Source organism: Diorhabda sublineata, chromosome 2, assembly GCF_026230105.1.
Source record: "Diorhabda sublineata isolate icDioSubl1.1 chromosome 2, icDioSubl1.1, whole genome shotgun sequence".
Classification (NCBI taxonomy): domain Eukaryota; kingdom Metazoa; phylum Arthropoda; class Insecta; order Coleoptera; family Chrysomelidae; genus Diorhabda; species Diorhabda sublineata.
In genome coordinates, this window is record NC_079475.1 from 28,258,447 (window position 1) to 28,278,471 (window position 20,025).

General features: G+C 31.9%; 1 protein-coding gene across 1 annotated transcript in view; it reads right to left on the minus strand.

Annotated features, from left to right (window-relative positions):
- Positions 1-16,219: 16,219 nt before the first annotated feature.
- LOC130440642 (paired box protein Pax-5) overlaps positions 16,220-20,025 on the minus strand; it is a 99,526-nt gene continuing 95,720 nt past the window's right edge. Inside the window, exons 10-11 of the mRNA XM_056773900.1 lie at positions 18,977-19,084; positions 16,220-17,884 (exon numbers count right to left, since the gene is read on the minus strand). Coding sequence (XP_056629878.1) covers positions 17,658-17,884; positions 18,977-19,084 — 335 coding nt within the window. The 3' untranslated portion in view covers positions 16,220-17,657. The remainder of the gene's footprint in view (positions 17,885-18,976; positions 19,085-20,025) is intronic.

Sequence of the window (20,025 nt, forward strand, 5' to 3'; positions counted from 1 at the left end):
TTTGGTGTAATTAATATTTACTATAGTTTTGTTCTTATATATCATTTTTCGGTTCGATATATTATGTAAATTGGGTATAATGATATATATCACATAAAAAATATTTTTCATATAAATATGTATTTAAATTTTATATGAAGCTAAATGGTTCACAATGTAAGTATAATGATAAAGACAAAATTATAAGTGCAATAATCACATAATAAAATTCATGAACAAATACAGGTTTACAGAAGTGTATGTGATGATATCATAAAACAATATTTATTGTTCAGAAATTGAAACCCGCTGCTCTATTCATTTATTTCCCACTTTAATTTTATTTCTCAATAAAATATTGTCTTGCATATTTTTTTTTAAATTTCAACTATTTTGAAATAATATTTTGAAACTAATTAATGAACTTCAGCTATGGATTACTTGAACAAAATATCATTTAAAAAAAGGGATAAAATAATGTGTATTCCACTGAGTGTTCACGGCGTTTGAAATACCCTTTTGGGTATTCTATATGCCAAGACATCACTAATGACGTCATGACTAATGCTCACTACGACCCATGTCAAGAGGTGGGTCGAAGTTTGAGTTGGGAGAGCTAGCGAAATTTTCAAAGATTGCAACTCAATATTTAATGCGGTAACCGCCTTTGACAATACTTCGCACGAGGCTGTTGAAAAATGCAAACGCAAGAAGAGTAGATAGGGCAACCTCCAGATTGATGGCACAACTACTATCTTCTAGAACAGTAGAAATGGAAGTAGGGCAAGACACCATTTCAATTAGTGCCAACAAGGGATGCACACATGAGGGAGTCACGTCCCCACTTATGTGGAGCTTAATACGAGACAAACTCTTATTCGGGTTGACGAAGCTCGGCATACCCTGTAAAGGATATGAAGACGACATAATTATCTACGCAAAAGGATGCTTTGAAAACACACTCTGTGACATAGTTCAAAGAGGACTCAACTATACAAAAAGGTGGTATCTATCGGTGGGGCTAAACGTCAACCCGGATGAGACCAACCTAATTTCTTTCAATAGGAAGAAAAAACTCAACCTCAAGCCCATCAAGCTAGAAGGGCAAGTTATTGAGTGGAAAACAAAGGGAAAGTATCTGGAACTCACACCAGATAATAAACTTCACAGGGAGGAATTGGGGTTGTAACCCAAAGATCCTACTGTGAAAGTACACGGTAATTGTGAAACCAATCCTCATATATGGGGCAGGGGTTTGGGGTCTGAATATCACGAGGAACAATCTCTTGAAGGTACAAAGATAGAAAACATCAGTTAAAATGTTCAGAGTCGGAATCATCGAAGAAAAACTATCCCCTACCTGGGATATGCCTTACGATAAGCTTAGGTCTGAGAAAAAAATTACAGCAATTTACACCATACAAAAATGAACAGGATTGACATTAAACGGTATGCAGACGGATCTAAAGCAGTTGACAGAGCTGGAATAGTGTACGGGCCCAGAATCAAACACTCTGAAAACCTGGGTAACAAACCAAGCATTTTTCAAGCAGAAATTTATTCAATTGAGAAATGTCTCCAGTTGAATCAAGAGAGAAACTATTGCGAACAGAAGATCATCATCCCGTCCGATAGCCAAGCAATCATTAAAGCTTTAAGCTCAAATATCATAAAATCCAATCTCGTTTGCGATTGTCTAGAAAAAAGACTCTCCTGGGACTCTCCTGAGAAATTATAATCAGGGAAGATCTGCTGTCATTTAATATTGTCGAGTCGGGAACGGAGCCTTTCCAACGAGGTACACTGTTACCAATCCGAAGCCGAGCATGGGTTAGGGTTTATACGTTTGATGCTAAAAGCCTTTTAGGCTCCTGAAAATTTCTGCTACTTCGCCGCTTGGTGCTTGTATGAAAATTAAAGTGCAAGGATTGCATCTATTGTTAACGGGAAATTGGCATTCTATTCATCCCGAATTTTCGATAACGCTGTAAATGCAAAGTTGTTATGTTTTCCAATTGGTTTTTCTATCTTCATTATTTTTCGATGAGTTTAAACTTGAACTTATGTAGCACGATATCAAGCCATTATTCCACAAACCTTTCATTTATAAACACCTATCAAAAAGACGTCTGGGTCAGTCTAGAATTCAAACATAGCCTATATTTGCATTTGCAAGTACAGCGGTAAAGACCATGGTCGTGAACGTGATTAATGTGAGTGTTTAGTGGAATGCACCATTAGACTTTTATGTTTGTAACTCTATTAATAATGAGAGTGAATATAGAAATCAAATATAATTGTAAACTATATATTATTTTATGATGTCCAATAAATAACAAAAATCTAAAAAAAGCTATTGTACCATCTTATCTTGGCATAAGGCCATGAGATTTTTTAGATGCACGATTTCAAACTTCGCCATCACCACCGAGAGTTCATTTAATTGTTAATATTTTTCCATGAAAAAATCCGACTTATTCAAAATTATTAGCTAGCCAGTTATTTATAAACTTTATAAAGGTAAAAAAAGAACAAATAGAACCGATTATAATAAATATTAATGTAAATTTTCCAATATAATTACCACAATGTTCTTTTCTATAGTAAATTATCATGTTACAGAACATATATATCTTCTTTTTCATTTTTTACAGACTTTTCGCACATGTGAAACCAATTGTGCTACAGCAAGATGAAATTGCAAAAATAATAACCTCAAATGCAATTTTGTATGTCTTGCTATGGTTGAAATACTTCAAGAGTGTAGGTAAAAGAAATGACGAAAAGACACATACGGACGAAGATCAAGAAAGAGAAAAAGAAAACTTGTATAAGTTATAAGTAGGAACTCCCGAGATAAAATTGATAATAACTGAAAAAACATGAATTCTCAAGGAAATTGTATGAATTATGATTGAAAATTCAAAATATTCAAAAAAATCTCTGACACAGAGACTCATTGAATGCGAAGGGCGTATGTACATTACGTTGGACACTCTACAGTTCAATAATACGAGTATTTCACAAGCTAATTTGTATTATATTTACCTGGAAAGCAAAGAATTCATAGAAAATAAGTATATTATGTAAAATAGTTTTTCTTTGAAACTGAAAATCTTGAATATATATAACAATTAACGAGGAACGCTACCTAAATTTTATAAGAGATGAATAACCACTAGAAGATATATCACTAGCAACTCGTAGGTTTATGTTGTTACAGCACGATGGGTGTTCGGCGCATTTCTCTAGACAAGTTAGAGAATTTTTAGATAATGCTTACCCTGATAGGTGAATAGGACTTGGAGGCCTATTTTTTTGGCCAGCTAGGTCACCAGACTTAACCATCTTAGATTTCTATCTCTGGGACCGGATTAAAGACCTTGTTTTTGCAATTAGACCCACTACTAGAGATAACATGATCGATAGAATACGAAACGCCAGAGTATTTTGAGAGCAGAAATTGAGACTGCTGTTCAATCTACTCTTCAAATATAAAACGCTTGTATCGAAAATGATGAGTGATAATTTGAACATTTAGGTCGTCACTAGCGAGGTACCTTAAGTTATATTTTAACTTCCATAACGCAGTTTCCCGGTGACAGCATAAGTAATATTGACATAATAATTGGAACTATTATTAATAGAACAAGGAAAGACGATTTTGAGGAATCAAAAAATGTTAAAATCTGTTCAGTAAATCCGGAGTAATTCATGTTTAAAGAAAATGTTTAAAATTTACATATTTCTTAGGGATATCTCGTAATACAAAAAAGATATCGACATGCGGTTTTCGCTATTCTGTTGTTAATTTGGTCTACTTTTATATTCCTTAATGAAAACTGCATGTATCCATTTAACATTTTTCAAGGATAGCTAGATTTAAAAAATAAATAAATAGCGCCCTCCAACGTATACATTACTCATTTGGTTTTTTCTAAATTATAACTCTTAGAATGGTAGAAAGGAGCTCTGTTCACAAAGAGTAAGTTTGCATAGATACGTTATGTAGAACTGGACTTACAGTGTTTTTTATCATAGTTTAAATGCATCTTAATTTGTAAATTATTCATTTTATAATTTTTGGTATTCAATCACGCCCTTGGCGGTGGACCTACAACTCTGTAAATATTTTCCAGGTTTTTCTCGAGGTCACTTTTGTTATAAATTTTTTTCCCGAGGCTTTTCCCCAGATATGGCCGAGAGCCATTCTTATTGGAACACTCGGTACAATTAAAAAAAATAATTTTCTAGTCTGAAAGTACAGAATTTTGAAAAAAAAATCGAAAAAAATAATGGAATCTTTATATTCATTATCAACTATGAGTTTTTATTATCATACCTTAACTTATAACCATAGTAATTAAGTTTAATGTGATTTTATGCTTCACAATTTTTTTACAAGATCACTTTTCGTCGAAAATTTGGAAAAAGCCGCTTTATTCATTTTTCTCACCCCTTCTCGGGAGTTGTCTTTGGATCCTTTATTATAATTTATTTTAAAAATTCAGGTATTTACGTCAAAATTCCGATTTCAAAGGCCCAGTTCTTAGAGTAAATGCATGTTATACAAAAATACACTTGCAAATTGTTGATTTTATCATCAATAAGCAGAATTGATTTCTTGTGTCCACTTTTTTAAAATGAAATAATATACTTTTGACCTTAATCCATTTCCCATTATGTTGAATAAACACCAGAAAATTATAATTTATTCCACTCATAATTTGTACTATTTGTATCTCATAAATAATATCAAAAATTCGTATAATATTGAATAGAGGGATGCCGATATGCTTGCGATTGACTAAATAAAAAATTTAATTCTACTACGAGAAATATTTCTAAAACATTTGGTGTCCCCACCAAGTCGAGCAAAAAAGCGGCAAGGCCGTACCATTCTTATCTCGAAGCAGTTCAGGCCATTTTCCATCGCCTATTACTTCGTTGTGGATTAAAGTATAATCCTGTATTTCTAGTAACCAAGCAAGTATTGTGTAAACACGGTTTATTTCAAATTTTATTTTTAGAAAAAAGTCAACAACTATAATGTTTTCTGCAATGTCACAATCGTCTACTCTTTTGCATGTTTTTTGCATCCACCTTGCGAATTGTTTTTTGGTTAAAAAGGACTTTTTAGAGTTTTATGGTACTAATTAATTCTAATATCATAGAAATTTGATCTTCCTTATCCTTTGAAATATTTATCAATCAAGAAAAGTCATATTTCAGATTCTACGTTAGTACAATTGTCAACTAAGTGCACTAAAATTCTCATAGGGATGAAGTTTTCAAAGATTTTGTCGTTATTTACGATTATATTTCGTATGCAGCTTCACTGAATATTTTAATTGCTCCGTTCTCACATCACACATCCAACTTCAACTAATTCTGAAGATATTTTTCTTATATATTCATACGATTTCTATTGGTGGGGTTGATTAATAAATACTGTTTCTTACGTTCTTAATTCATTTAAATACTATATACTAGCATGTACTAATTCACTTATCACTATCACGTGAGAGTTGCCATTCTATCAAGTGCGTTCCCTGAGACTGTTTTCAGCGCGGACGAACAAACTTCAGTGGAAGAGGCACTAGTGGATGAGATGTTTTCTGGATGGGAGCATAAGATTCAATTTAGGGACATCCACTTGCAACCGCGACTAATTCTGGTCGACTGGGAAACACCACAATCGGCTAATGGTTACGGTTGAACGAGACTGCCGCGATTACCAAGGATTACCCTACACTTTTAGTTGAGTGAACCAACCTAAGGTTTGATGGCAGATATGAAAATAGCCCAAGTGAACGTTCACAACGCAAAAGGACATATTTGTCTTCCAGAATTCCTGTTCAGAGACCATACGAGAACAAACGTCAAGAAATTGTCATAGTGCTACAACAATGGAAATGGGCATGTAGCGCCACCAGAACTGCAGAGACTAGTAGAGTGCTGCCAGAGAAAGGATGCGATGCAAATTCACATAACCTGTATGTACACAATGTAGGGAATACACCAACATTTGTAACAAGAGTAAGGGAAGAAATTTTAGACATAACATTGAGTACGTAGAACCTAAAAACCGGGTAAAGAAGGGTATCGAAAGAACCGTCTCTCTCTGATGACAGAATAATCATGTTGGAACTAGAGACAGATTCCATTGAACCAGAAATCAGTAAGGATCCAAGAAAAACCGATTGGGAAACAAATAAAACCAATCTACACTATAACCTAGGGAGTATTCAGTCCAATAAGATTAGACACCATAAGAGTCTGGAGCAAGACCTCAGAAAAGTGAATGAGGTCTCAATGCATACGAATTGAGTTGCCCTATAAAAAAAGCAATAAAAGAGCGATGCTCCCTGGTGGAATGATCATATGTCCAAGCTAAGAACTGAAACACGAAACCTCTTTGTTCCGGGCAAAGTGTTCCGGGGACTGGCAGAGTTAGACCAGAAAACTCACTACCGACAACAAAGAAATGAGAGAAGCAAAGCGAAAAAGCTTCAAAAAATTCAGCGAGAAAATTGACTGGGCACCTGCGGTTTTAAGACTTCACTATGTCTTGGTGAAGGGTAAAGTCAATAGAACCATGGCACTAAGGAAACCAGATGGCAGCTTCACGAAGAGTGACGAGGACACAGCACAGTTCTTGCTGAAGACTCACTTCCCAGAAAGCAGCAATCCAGCCTCAGTACACAAAAATGAGAAAATATGGTAAAATTACGAGAGAAATTGCAGCAATTGCAAAATAGGTATGCAGTGGTGAACGAATAACATAACATGTCACGAGGAGTGGACGGAATCAAAGAAAACACGTACCTAGATAATGATAAACCCTGGAACATATCACAGGACGTCACATCGAAAAAGTTTAACTTTGAGAAGAACTTCAACTCAATAATAAACTGTAAAAGTAAGTGGGAAATAAGCAGATATGCTATTAAATGGTATACGGATGGATCAAAAACAGTAGATGGAACTGGAATAGGAGTGTACGGGCCCAGAACCAAACACTGTAAAAGTCTGGGCAGCGCACCAAGTATTTTTCAAGCAAAAATTTATTCAATTGAAAAATGTGTTCGGTTCAATTCAGAGAGGAAATATCGCAAACAGGAGATCATCATTCTGTCCTATAATCAAACAGCCATTAGAGCCTCAAGCTCCAATATCATAAAATCCAAACTCGATTGGGATTGCCTAGAAAAATTAAATGAGCTAGGCAAGAAAAATAGAATTACCCTAAAATGGATTCGGAGACACAGTGGAGCGAAGGGAAATGAAATAACTGATAAGCCTGCTAAAGCCCTTCATGGGACCGGAACATTTCTGTGGTATCAGCTACGGAGCAATGGAAAACGCATTGAAAGCACTGGAAAGGGAGGTAGATAGGAGAAAAACTAGTAATTGGGACAACCTTTCAAGGACTAAGACAGGCAAAGACTCTTCTCGGAAACTATAACCTCAGTAGATCTAGACGCGTAGACGCTAGGCCTACCAGATAAGGCGGCGTGCAGGTTTTGTTATCCAGAGGACAAAACCTCAATCCACATTCTCTCGAAGTGTGAAACACTGACGAACTCCATAGCACTGTGCACCTGGGAGCGCATGAAATGGAAGACGAAGATCTTTGGTAATAAAAGCCATCCCACATTTTATACTTTTTATTTAAACAAGGTATTTCATATACTAGGTTAGGCAATTTTTGATTGGTGTTTTATCTTTTATTTTAGTAAAAATTGATTGAATATTAAGGGTTTCATAGTACGCTATCTTAATATTATGTTGTTTGAAGATTCCAGGAAGTTTAATGTAATTTAATATTTAATATTCTTCGTGGTGACAGCCAGGAAAGTAGTTTTTTCTTCTTCGAAGAACATCAAGTCAACATTTCGAAATTTCGAAATTCCAAATAATAGGGGTAAATACATATTATGTTTTTTAATTACTGAACATACCTCATATATCACCCAATAATTTAATTCACATATCTCCATGTACGGCAAAGATCTACTTGACTAATGGTTCACAGTTGGAAGTGAAGATGTCACCAGAAGAAGTGTACTGAGGAATGTTTAACTACATGAATCAAGTAGCAACGCTTCAATTTGGAATATAGGCTCCGAACGAGAGGTCTTCAATTTCTTATTTCTTAGACCTTTTGATATTTAATGCATCTAAATGCTCTTGATTTTATGTCTCTTCTGTTTTAAAATTAGTTTTTTAAATAATTAAATCAAAATATTTTGATAAAGACTTAATGAATAAAATTGACGTTATCTTTATGTTTCGAAGCCCGATCGAGGACTGTTAAACTACTGCTCTGATGAGACGTAATGACGTGGAAACTTGTCTGTAGTTACAACCTCTCCTTGCAAATGCGAGCCATTGGAAATGTTAATATCGTGTCACAAAGATCAATTGACATCACGCTCTTCAGAGAAGCTGTAATTCAATATTCGTCGAGGCATTAGCCAGAAAAGAAGATCGGCAGAAAATATTTTCGAAATATTGAATTTTGAAATTATTCCATAGGTGATTTTGGTAAGTGATGATCTAGATATGGTTACAACAGAATTCCAAGACTTTTGTAATGCACCCAAATTGGGTATTTGAAGAGCTCGCTTAGAAGTATTGCTTAGGCGCTTTGTGTGTTCAATTGTAGCTTAAGCATTACTGTTCATTTTGCATGCTTGCAATGTTCCATTCTTTCAGTCTACTATCAAATTATAGACGATTCAACAATCTGTCTCAAATTTTTTGGTTTTGAATAGAGTTTTATATTAAAAACGTAATGTAACGCCTATTGTTCGCTATTTATTTTTTCACATATAATTATTCCCTTCATACACTTATCTATGGAGAATGCTGTTGAATGCCACCAAATTTCAGACTATGACTGTCACTTTTTTATTTGATGAAGCAACTTTACAAAAAATATGTGAACTTTTTGAAGGTGAAATAATTATTACATATTTAATACATTTTGATATCAGTGATAAAACATTTACATAAAACAATGAACTACTTGATTAGTGAGATAAACATATGTAATATTATTCTTATATTTAATGTACAAAGGTTAGATGTTTTATCGACCGAGTTAAATTATTTATGGAAAATGCAATTTACAAGTACGTCAGTAAATTTGTTGAAAAGTGTGCTGGTATCAAGCTCCATTTGCATCACAAAATTAGTCCGAGTGCAAACAAATTGCAATAAAAAATATACTGATTAACGAGAGTTGGCATTATTTCTTCCATAGTGCCATCCAACCATCTTATAGTGACTTAAAGTTATTAACTATCTTTTGAGATCACACCTTTTGTGATTCTCACATTTTCTCTTTTTCACAGATAAATCTACACAAATATAGGCATTGCTCTCAGTAATAATACACAAAGAATATTCTTAAGCAGAAATTGAAAGCACTTATCGATGATTCTTCGTCAAGAGCAAGTAGCTCAAAACATCAGAAAATTAAATTCATTTAATAAATCAGTTAGAGGATATAAGTACAGAGACGAATTAAAACAATTATCATGGACCATACATTTTCTGAGATTTAAGGTGTACAAGCATAAACATAAACATATTAAAAGGTCTAAGAAGTAATATATATATATATATATATATATATATATATATATATATATATATATATATATATATATATATATATATATATATATATATATATATATATATATATATATATATTCATACCGATGAGTGAAATTTTATTTGTTCTAATCTTCACAGCCCAACCTAATATATCCACTGATAACTGCGAAAGTTTGGTCGTGTCGGCAAGCTTTAGTAAGCCCGATTTTAATCATTCCGACGAGATTGACTCTTCTTGTTTTGATAATAAATATTTGGTGATAGTTCGAAGTTATTGGCGATAAGATTCTTGATCACAAAAACGCCAGATTAATATAATTCGAAAAAATATTCAGAATAGAACAGATCATTATATGATGTTACGCTATTTATTCACAGTTGAAAGTATGAGAAGCAGCAGAACTCTATTCAACACAGAAGATGAAGATAATAAGAAAAAAATAGTTGAAGTCATGTCCTCAAAGATGAAAAAACAAATACTATTATGAAAGATGGATAGTCCAAATAGGGGAAAGAATATTGTTGTACATACAGATTTCTAGGAAATCGAAGATTCTGGAATGTGATGATAATGTATATAAATCGAACGGGTCTTCATCGACCGAATGGAGCCGTAAACAACTTAATGTTATACTCAACACATCGGGATCGTGACAAGTGATATAAACGGTGAATTCAAATAAATTGGTATCAGTGAAAAGCTTGGTGTGTAAATGTTACTGAGTGAATGATTAAATAAGATACATCGTGTGTATGAGTTCACCCCACCGTTTTATAATTAAAAACTGTTTAAATGAAAAAGAACATCATAATATTTATGGAAAAGAAATCATTTTTTGCCTTGTTGTTTGGTTCTGACCTCCGTAAAGTTGCTGCTGGAGTGAACTAATGTTTGAAAAGAAGATCAATCTGAAGTCACTTGTTGTATTATGCATTAGATTTATTAATGTACAAGTTCCATATGTAGTCGGAGTCATCTCCGTAGTGTGCAGCCATTGTTACATTGGAGGTCGTCCTTCTATATCTTATAATTTTGTCTTGATTCATGGCCCAAGTGATAGATAGCTATTGAATACTCTGGAGTATTCTTATTATTTATAAAAATGGTATAAACAATAAAATTACTCTTGGCATTAGAAGCACATTATACAGTACTTTGAATATTTATTTTGAATTAAAATCTTTATAATTTCTTCTTTTCGCATTGCACGTAAATGATTTTATTTAGTTTTCTAAGTATGAGAAGTGAAACAACTGATATACTAAATTGACTTTATTTTTCTAAATATAAACTGATGCTTATAAGTAAAAGAGAATGTGACAGGTTTGGTTTAAGGGCAAGACAGGGCCTCTAGTGTGGGCCTATCACATTTTTAAACAATACAAGACTTAAAACACCGTGACAGCGCTTAATAAGATTGCCGTTTCTTTGGTAAATTATTACACATTTTACAAAAGTTGAAACATTATTTACAATTTGTGATTTTTTCTCGAACTTTCAAAATATATTAAAAGATAAACACAGTTATCTTCATACTTAAGGGCCATCATGCGAAATATTTACTATTATATATTTATTTATGAACTGACTTCAAAATATTGGTAATAAATAGTGTTACCATAACATTAAGATTTCGAGCAAGTAACAGAGCAGCATTATATTTGATTCTATAATTTGACTTTTGAATTTATTGTTGCAATAAAAAATCTATGATGGTAACATTTAGAATTTTCGAAAATGTATTAGTATATTAGAGAAATATCCTTTGGTTAGGTATTACTTTTTTATGTTTCAAAAAATATTCTCAATTCAATCATTATAGAACAGAAAAAGCTAAATAATCATTTCAATTATTATGAATCTAGAGATAATAACATGGTTACATACATAGAAATAATTGAGAAATATATGGACATAGTAAATATAAGCACAATTTGAACCTTAATTATGATACATATAGTTTCAGGACAATCGTTATTCGAATGATTATTTTTGACAAACGAAAAAATTTGAAATGAAAGACCAGGGCTTCTCCGTTTAAAATTAATGAAAAAAATTCCAATATTTATATTATGTATATTATATTTTCCGATTATCAAGTATGACACATGTAAGCAAGACAATCATCAATATTTGGAACTAATGTCAGTTGCTACATTTAAAAAGCTTAAAATTTTATTAATAATTTATAATAAACAAGGATTGTCCTGAAATAAATCCCATTTTGTTTAGAGTTACTCCGAATCGGTGCCAGTTCCAAGGTACAATTAGAAGCGGTATAACCTTTTGACTATGATAATTTCCATCGTATTCTCTCGATTAAAAAAGGATGTGTTTGTTTGAGAATAATTTGTGGCACTTAGATTCAAAGCAACTCGACTACAGAACCATATATTTTTTGGTCAAAATTATTGATATGAAAGAATTTAAGTACAATTTCAATTCAAAGTGATATCAGACATTATTTGAATGATTTGAAGTACGTTTCTGTGACTAGTCAATTTTCTTTTTCTTTATGTTGAAATTTTCAGGCGAATTTACAGTCGTAGTGCCGTTAAAATGATTGAATAACAAAAAAATTCTTTAAGAATCTGCAACAAAACATCATATTATATGTCTTCTTACAAATTAGTCGTAGACTACTAGAAATAAATTTTAAATCAAAGAATAACTTTTATTTAAACAGATGCTATTTTATTAACTCATTATAACTATGTATTGCATATTGGGAAATTATAAACGTATAAATTCTTTGCATAAGTGAAAGAAACAAAAGCCTACAAAGCGATTCAAATTATATTTGAATGAAAAACAAGAAGATGGAATATATTTTCAAGTTAATTTCACTATATTTTACAATAATATATAGTTTTTCTAGTATGCATACTGAAGGTATCTGTAGTTTCAAAATTCAAATAGAAATTTATCGTCATTACTTTGCGATAATGATGAGGGTCTTATCCATCAAAATGGAATGTTTAAATGTGCATTTTGAAAAAGTTGCCAGGAAAATCAATGCAATGTCTGGGACAAGAATTACGTATTTCCAGCTTTTCACAAATCTCTCTCTCTCTCTCTCTATGCTTGCGGAAGTATAATGGATACAAAAATTATTGTAATAATCAAAATAACCACATTTGACGCACAGAATATTCACATTTCTTAGTTGAAAAACAAAAGACTTCTTAGTGTCACTATTTGATGTGAATTTGGATCTAAATAAAATTACTCCTTTCACACTGTATTATAAGTAGACACATGAATGGTACATTGTGAATAGATTGTCCCATTAAAACCATAATAAAATAAATAACTAACTGGAGTCGATACGAAGTATGAACAGAGTATATGAGTTTTATAATGTATGACATAAAACAACGAAAAAGATCGTAGTACTTACTAATAATAATTTCAAAGCAATAGTCCTATAGCACCTTAATAAAATATTCACATTTTGTAATGACAAGAAATGATCTAGATCCTAGGATTTATCCAGTGAAAACATGGTTAAACATATATGTAGCGTATATTTATATTTGTATTACATGAACATTGACAAATTATCGAACAGAACCAATGGAAGTTATTCTAGACTTAGTTCCACGGGACGTTGTCGTAAAAAGACGTACCAACGCTTTTATAATCAGTATAGTCACAGATGAATTAAAAAAAGGAGAAATACAAACTCAGGAGGATGGAAGGTCATTGTGAAAAAAATGCCCACCACCCAGTATTGTTTAGTAACAAAAAGAATTGAGATATGATATGTATTACTCAACTGGAGTTTTTTAATGAAATGATTTTCTAGATAATAAGGTTTCAAAAAAAAGTTATAAGAATACTTTGTGCCAAAAGCATATCGCCGTATTTCAATACTTCTCACCATCAGCTTACAATTTACATTGTGGCCAGGAAATATATTGTTCTTACTACTAGTTATAGTACAATATCATTATTTAGTAGTTGCCTCGCGTTATTCAAGAAAACTTTCGAACGAACAGTTGAAATTATTGAATAAGACGAAGAAAAGTTCCAATTCAGAATATACCGATTGACGACGATTTATTAATATAACCATCATTTCGAGCTTATGAATTTCATTGATTTATCAATACAAAATTGGAAATGTATCATATGTACATAACACGTTATAACATGTTATAAAAAGTTAAACACGTTAGAGACTATTAAATATTTCTCCATATATACGTTTTTTATTGTTCCCTTAAATTGGTTATAAATCCACATATAACGCAACAAAAGCTTGCAACAATTTCATTTTTTACCAGAAACTACTTGCAATCAATTACGGTCTCTTGGTAATATTCCAAAGCTTGTGAAGTGGGCTGCATATAAATTAACGCAATCTGCAGTTCTCTCTTCATCAGTCAAATCTGCTGGTGGCATATTGATAACAGAAATCAAATATGAGTTGGAGGAGGAATTATTTATTAACATCTATCAACCATCACAAGTGGAGTATATTTCACACAATTGGAAAAGGAGGACTGAGCTTTGAGAAAAAAAGAAAAGTCGGAATAGGAAGTTTTCCCATAAACACATAGATATTTTTTTTCTCGAGAAACAATTCAATAACTGATGATCTCAAAATTGAAAATAGTTTTAGAGAAACCGATTGGTATGTCTACAGTTAAATTGGATGCGTATTCTGAGGAACTGTCCTTCTAAATAACACGTTAATTTGTTGGTCAGATAATGGAGGTTATAGTGCAAACGAAGTCGAGGTTGTCGACACCTTAGTTTCTAACAATAGTTTTTGAATACTTCAGTATGTTACCAGAGACATTAAACTACATTTGAGAAAAAATCGATCCCTATCATGGTAGTTTTTTGCGTAATATCCCATTATTTTTCATAATTCAAAAAATTGTTTCGACATGTATTTTATATTTATGTATACACAATGTAACAGCTGGAATATTAAAATTCAATTTGTTCACTCTCTCACTTGTTTCGACAGGGATACTCCGTTTTTTCCATCTAATCAAGTGTAGCCTAGTTCTTTATCTACAAGAGGCTGAGCTCAATAGAGATAGAAGCGATGACTTCAAATAAATTCTATAGCTATTATTAAAATGACATCTTTTCTATAAATTATTATATTATTGAAAAGTAGAACATGTATATTCATTGTAATAGACTTAACTATAGGGGCAAGATATTCAATCATTAATCTGAGTATTTAGATATTAGTTATTACTATTCTCCAGAAAACGGAAAAATAACACATTTTGCACCAATCACAATGAGTACATTGCTTTCCATTTAGTAATTTCCATGTCAGTTGCATAAGCAAAGTATTTTTGATTATTTGATAAATTAAGTTAAATGTGAATATTTCGAATTCATAAGCTTTTATGTGATGCATGTTTGATAGATCATGTTAAGGAATATCAAACGTCTCTCGTATAGTTACCGCTTAAGTTATTAGTACTGATCTTGCCAGGTGGTTCTTAGAATTTTAAACTCTTCCTCCAAATAAAATAAAGAGCATATTCAAGATACAAAGAAAAATAGTAAATAAGAAAATATACGTTTTAAAAAAGTTCTATCTGTGTAGATTATTTTTTCCCGATATCAAGAATGCTGTTAATAACATTAAAATCCTGATTCTGGAATTTATTGTTGCATATCAATAATGAAACAACTCCAATTTGTTTGAAATTTGACTGAAGTATTTCACAAACAAGAAATGAATCCATGACAAATATGAGTTTTGCCTCTAATATATAAAACAAATTTGTAATTATACAAGGTGTTTCCGTGTTTCCTCAGTATTCTAAAATATTGTAGTGGGCGCTTCGTCTCGCCATAAGACGAAACGTTCTTATAATATATGTGATAATTCTTGTAGTTAATGAGACATGTTTTATTATTTTATTAGAAGTAACAACATGTGTTACACATAAAGGAAAAATAGTAGAGTCAGAGCATATGTTCAAAATGTGCTAGACGTCTAACGAATTGCCGAATACGTTCAAATATATCAGGCTGGTTACCAATAACATTACACCCTTGTTTGATACGATTTTGCAGATCTCTTAAGTTCAATATCGGGGTTTTGTGAATGAGCGATTTTAGATACCCCCTACACCTAACTACAGAAGATTGTATTCAGGTAACCTGGTGGGACACGGGTGTGGAACACTTCGTCCGATCTAATGGTCTAGAGAAGCGTTATTTATAAACTCGCGTACAATCACTGCAAAATGTAGACCACCGTCATGTATGAGCCACATGCACTTTGTAATAATAAGATATATATCCTCCAAAAGAACTGGAAGTTTATTTTCTTGAAAATGACATGTCTGACTGGTCAACCTTGCAGAAGGAAAAGATTTTCCTATATAAGTTTCGATGATTCTAAGCCAAACATTGACAGAAAAGTAGTGTAGGAACCGTGCTACAACTGTTGCATGTCGATTTACATCTGCCCATATGTGGTCAATATGAAAATTCATAATAACATATCTTTAAAAGTTGGCTTCATATGTAAACAGAATAAAAATTAGAATTGTTTGAAATTTTATTCAAATTATTCCATTGGCAATATTGTTTACGGAGCGGATAGAGAGTAGGTCAATTGAGTTGAACGCGATATGGATGCAATAAATTATCTCTTAGAATATTCCATATAATTATGTTACCAACATTAGCTTCATCAGAAATTTTTCGGATATTCGTTTCTGAATGCGGGTCAATAATTTGAAAAATCTGGTTAGTCATTTGTGGAATTCTCACATGACTAGGTCATCTAATAATATTCTTCGATTTAGCATGATAAAGATTTATTGTTTTTACGTTAGTTCTTAGGTTTGAAACCGCATATGACAACATTATTTCAAATGCCACTTGGTGTATAGAATAACCATATCATTTCGTATTACTTCTAGTACCGTCACCTGGATAAATAAATTTCACTTACAGTCAGAGCTCATTTATTATAAACAATTCAGCACCCTTTATCGCATTAATGACAAAACTTATCTCATATATTTATAGTAAATTCTCGTCCTAAATTGAAGTGACGTTGCGCCTAGTACAATATTTTATATTACTTACGAAACACCCTGTATAGCTCAAAGTTTAAATAGCAACTGTTGAAAAAAAGTGTAAATAAGTTATTCAATTCAATATTTTGCTTAATCTGAAATTTATTTCTTCTTAGTCTAATTGATATGATAACGTGCGATTACAAATAAAATATAATAAAACATATCTTTGGTGTATCTTAGTCGCTAAAATATGATAAAATAAAATATACTATAGACAATAAAAACACATTAAAAATTATAGTGTAAATAAATAACATAGATTCTTCGTAGTATTCTGAGACCAATGTATATTTTACAATAAGTATTTTCATGATTTCAATTTATCTAAACACAAGTAATTTTACAAAAACAAATACTACAAATATCTTATCTACACGCGTTCATTATTCTTCCGTACCGATTCCACATTTATACTCATTCTTTCTTTTCTGATTATAGGACGTCATTTTATTTTTGATTAGATGTTGTTTCAGAAGAGCATCAGTATCGAAAGGTCATGTCAAGCATACAAATTGGAAACAGTAGTAAAATAAAAGTTGGAAAAATACCAAAAACTGCTAAATTTTTTAGATTCAAGTTGGTTTTTATCATTAAAATTTACTATGGTCAATTCTCAAACTAATAAGCAAGTTTATAACCATATCGTACTTTGTTCATACGGATTTTGTCGATTTTAGACTTGGAAACATTCTATTGGTATTATTATCATAAGTATAGATTCGATCATTTATCATGTGTTGGATCTATTTATTTTGAACATATAAAATCAGTGACCATTTTTATGTGACACTTAGGTAAAAGCAATCCTTAAATGATACTGTACTATTCATATAAAATATGTACATAAACTTTTTCGCAATCGACAGTCATGAATCTTATCAAATTGAAACCCTTGTATTTTTATATTCAATCCAACCGAAATAAAATAGACATCCCATTCTACATTCTAGTAACAGCTAGCGGCGAATAACCTAAGCTAAGTTTACATTGTGGTTAAAAATGTTCTCTGTTTTCAAACAGGCGCTTCCACTTTCAGTAGGAGAGTTTGCTGAAGCCAAAGAATTAGCTCTAGTCGCCGCTAGAGGACTCCGACTGCTTTGGTCTGTATTTGTATTTGAGTTTATGAAACCGAGCTGTGTTGGTTCATTATTGTTGATTCCGTTGGGGGTAATATCGTTGTTATAATAGTACGCGCTATCTGAAACAAAATGGATATCAGTATAATATAGATAAGTTATTCTGCTTTTATAAATAATTGATAAGTAATTGTAAATTATTGCTAAAGAAGTTAACAGAGTGGATTAGATTCAATTAGATTTTGTCTTAACATGAATGTATTTACTTTCAAATTAAGGTACAGTATAAAGCACAATCTAATTCTCAAATGTATAAGGTTCGTTCCAACCCATCAAAAAACCGTCCTGTGACAATTTTGCGCATTTAGAGATTACGTTTTCCAATCGGGCAGTTACCATTACACGAACGATTCTGTTTTGTGTTCCAACCGAGTTAGGTATCGTTTGTGAACAGTTTCTGGGACGGTCTTTCCATTACTTGGTTGATAGCAATTTAAAAGCTTGCAATATTCGTTCTAAGAACCGACCAGACTAGCAGGTTGGAGAAACCTATTAATTTCAAATTCCTGTGTGGCAGAATAAAATAGTGTAAGAACGGTCTCGATCACTGTCCTGCATGTTCTAAGTTAAATGCTTCGCATAATCGCATGTAATTGCGATATATAATAAATATAAATAAACAGAGGTCAGTTAAAACTGAAAAATTTGGCAGCCAATCCAAAGGTATTGTAAAATTGTCAAAACTGTGAGCTCACAAAGCTCTGAACGTCTTTCACTTTTCTACCCGTAATACTTACTATTCATATTATTGACTTGGTTTAATCGTTATCAAAACTATCTAGCCGTTGTAGTTGATAATAAACATGATGCCAAACTTTCAGATGAAGATGAAAATTCGCCTCCATGTTAGTGGAAGAATAGGGTTTATAGTCCATTTAGGAACAATCAGTATAAGAAATGATATGAGGATTGAATATATTGGGTTTATTAATTTAGAGTTCAATTAGATACTGATACAAAAAATTGTTGATGTGCTGTATTTATTCATCCTATTTTCAATGTATTAATGTATTTGCAGTAAAATGAATTATCACAGTTTTATCCGACCATAAACTTTCTTTTTTATGTACCTTAAATACCTAATTAATTGAATATAGATATTAGAAACTTTACAAGTTTTTCCAAAATGACTACAATACTCACTATTTACTTACTGAGTAACCCGCTAGACGCACTACCATATCCGTAAGTGCCGTATGCCGCGCCATACTGGCTGTAGGCTGTGCTGTAAGCGTAATCAGTTCCTGGTACCATCGTAGTCCCTGCTGAAACAAAATGTAAATTCAAAACTATTGAACTTTGATGAAAACGATGAAACTTCTTTGTTGTTTGAAGCTTTAATAAGAAACAGTAACACTCAATTAATAGAGAATTAAAATAATTAAAACCCTTATAAACAGTAAATATCATATTAATTTAAAAGTTTTTTACGTACGTTGATGAATGTGAAGTATATTTAGGAAACCATAAGTTGTAGAGATTTTGTATAAAAACATGTAGTAAAGTAAAGAAGACCGTGGATTTACATTTTAAAGTAATTTTGCACAGGTAAAGATAGTAAAAATAGATATAAGTTTTTTATTTTTTTTATTGTTCCATCAAACCTATCTTAGTGTGATATGTATAATTCTTGGTGTTAAAAAATTTAAAGAAAATACTTTGATATGAATTTCTTCATACTAATGTCGAGAAATTATGCCTTAATATGATAAGCGAAAACAAATTTAGTTATCTTGATCGCAACCTGAAATATCGAATAAGATAATTTAATTATCAGTTTTTAGAAAGACGCCATTGTAACTATTATTAATTTCCAAAAAATAGAACCAGTTCCAAGTACACTGGCCGAATAATCAATGTAATATGTAATATAACTAATAATCAATAATAATAAGATACATTGATTAAATAGTTCTGGAAGCAGTGGAAAGAATTTTTTGGTCCTCAGAGAGCATGAGTGTCATTCGAGAATTTGCTGATAAAATAAACCAAAGTTTGTATAATATTTTCAAATGTTATCATGTATGATACTATTAAAAAGCGAACAAGAAGAACAAAGGGCATAGTTTTAGTAATAACCAAAATTATCTCTAAGAGATTGTTTCTTATCGACGCTGCCAATGGCAACTAAGTGGTTAGTAGCATTTGGAAGAATATTTGAAATGTGAAGATTTGAACTTCTACCATAGTAACCTCAATTGGA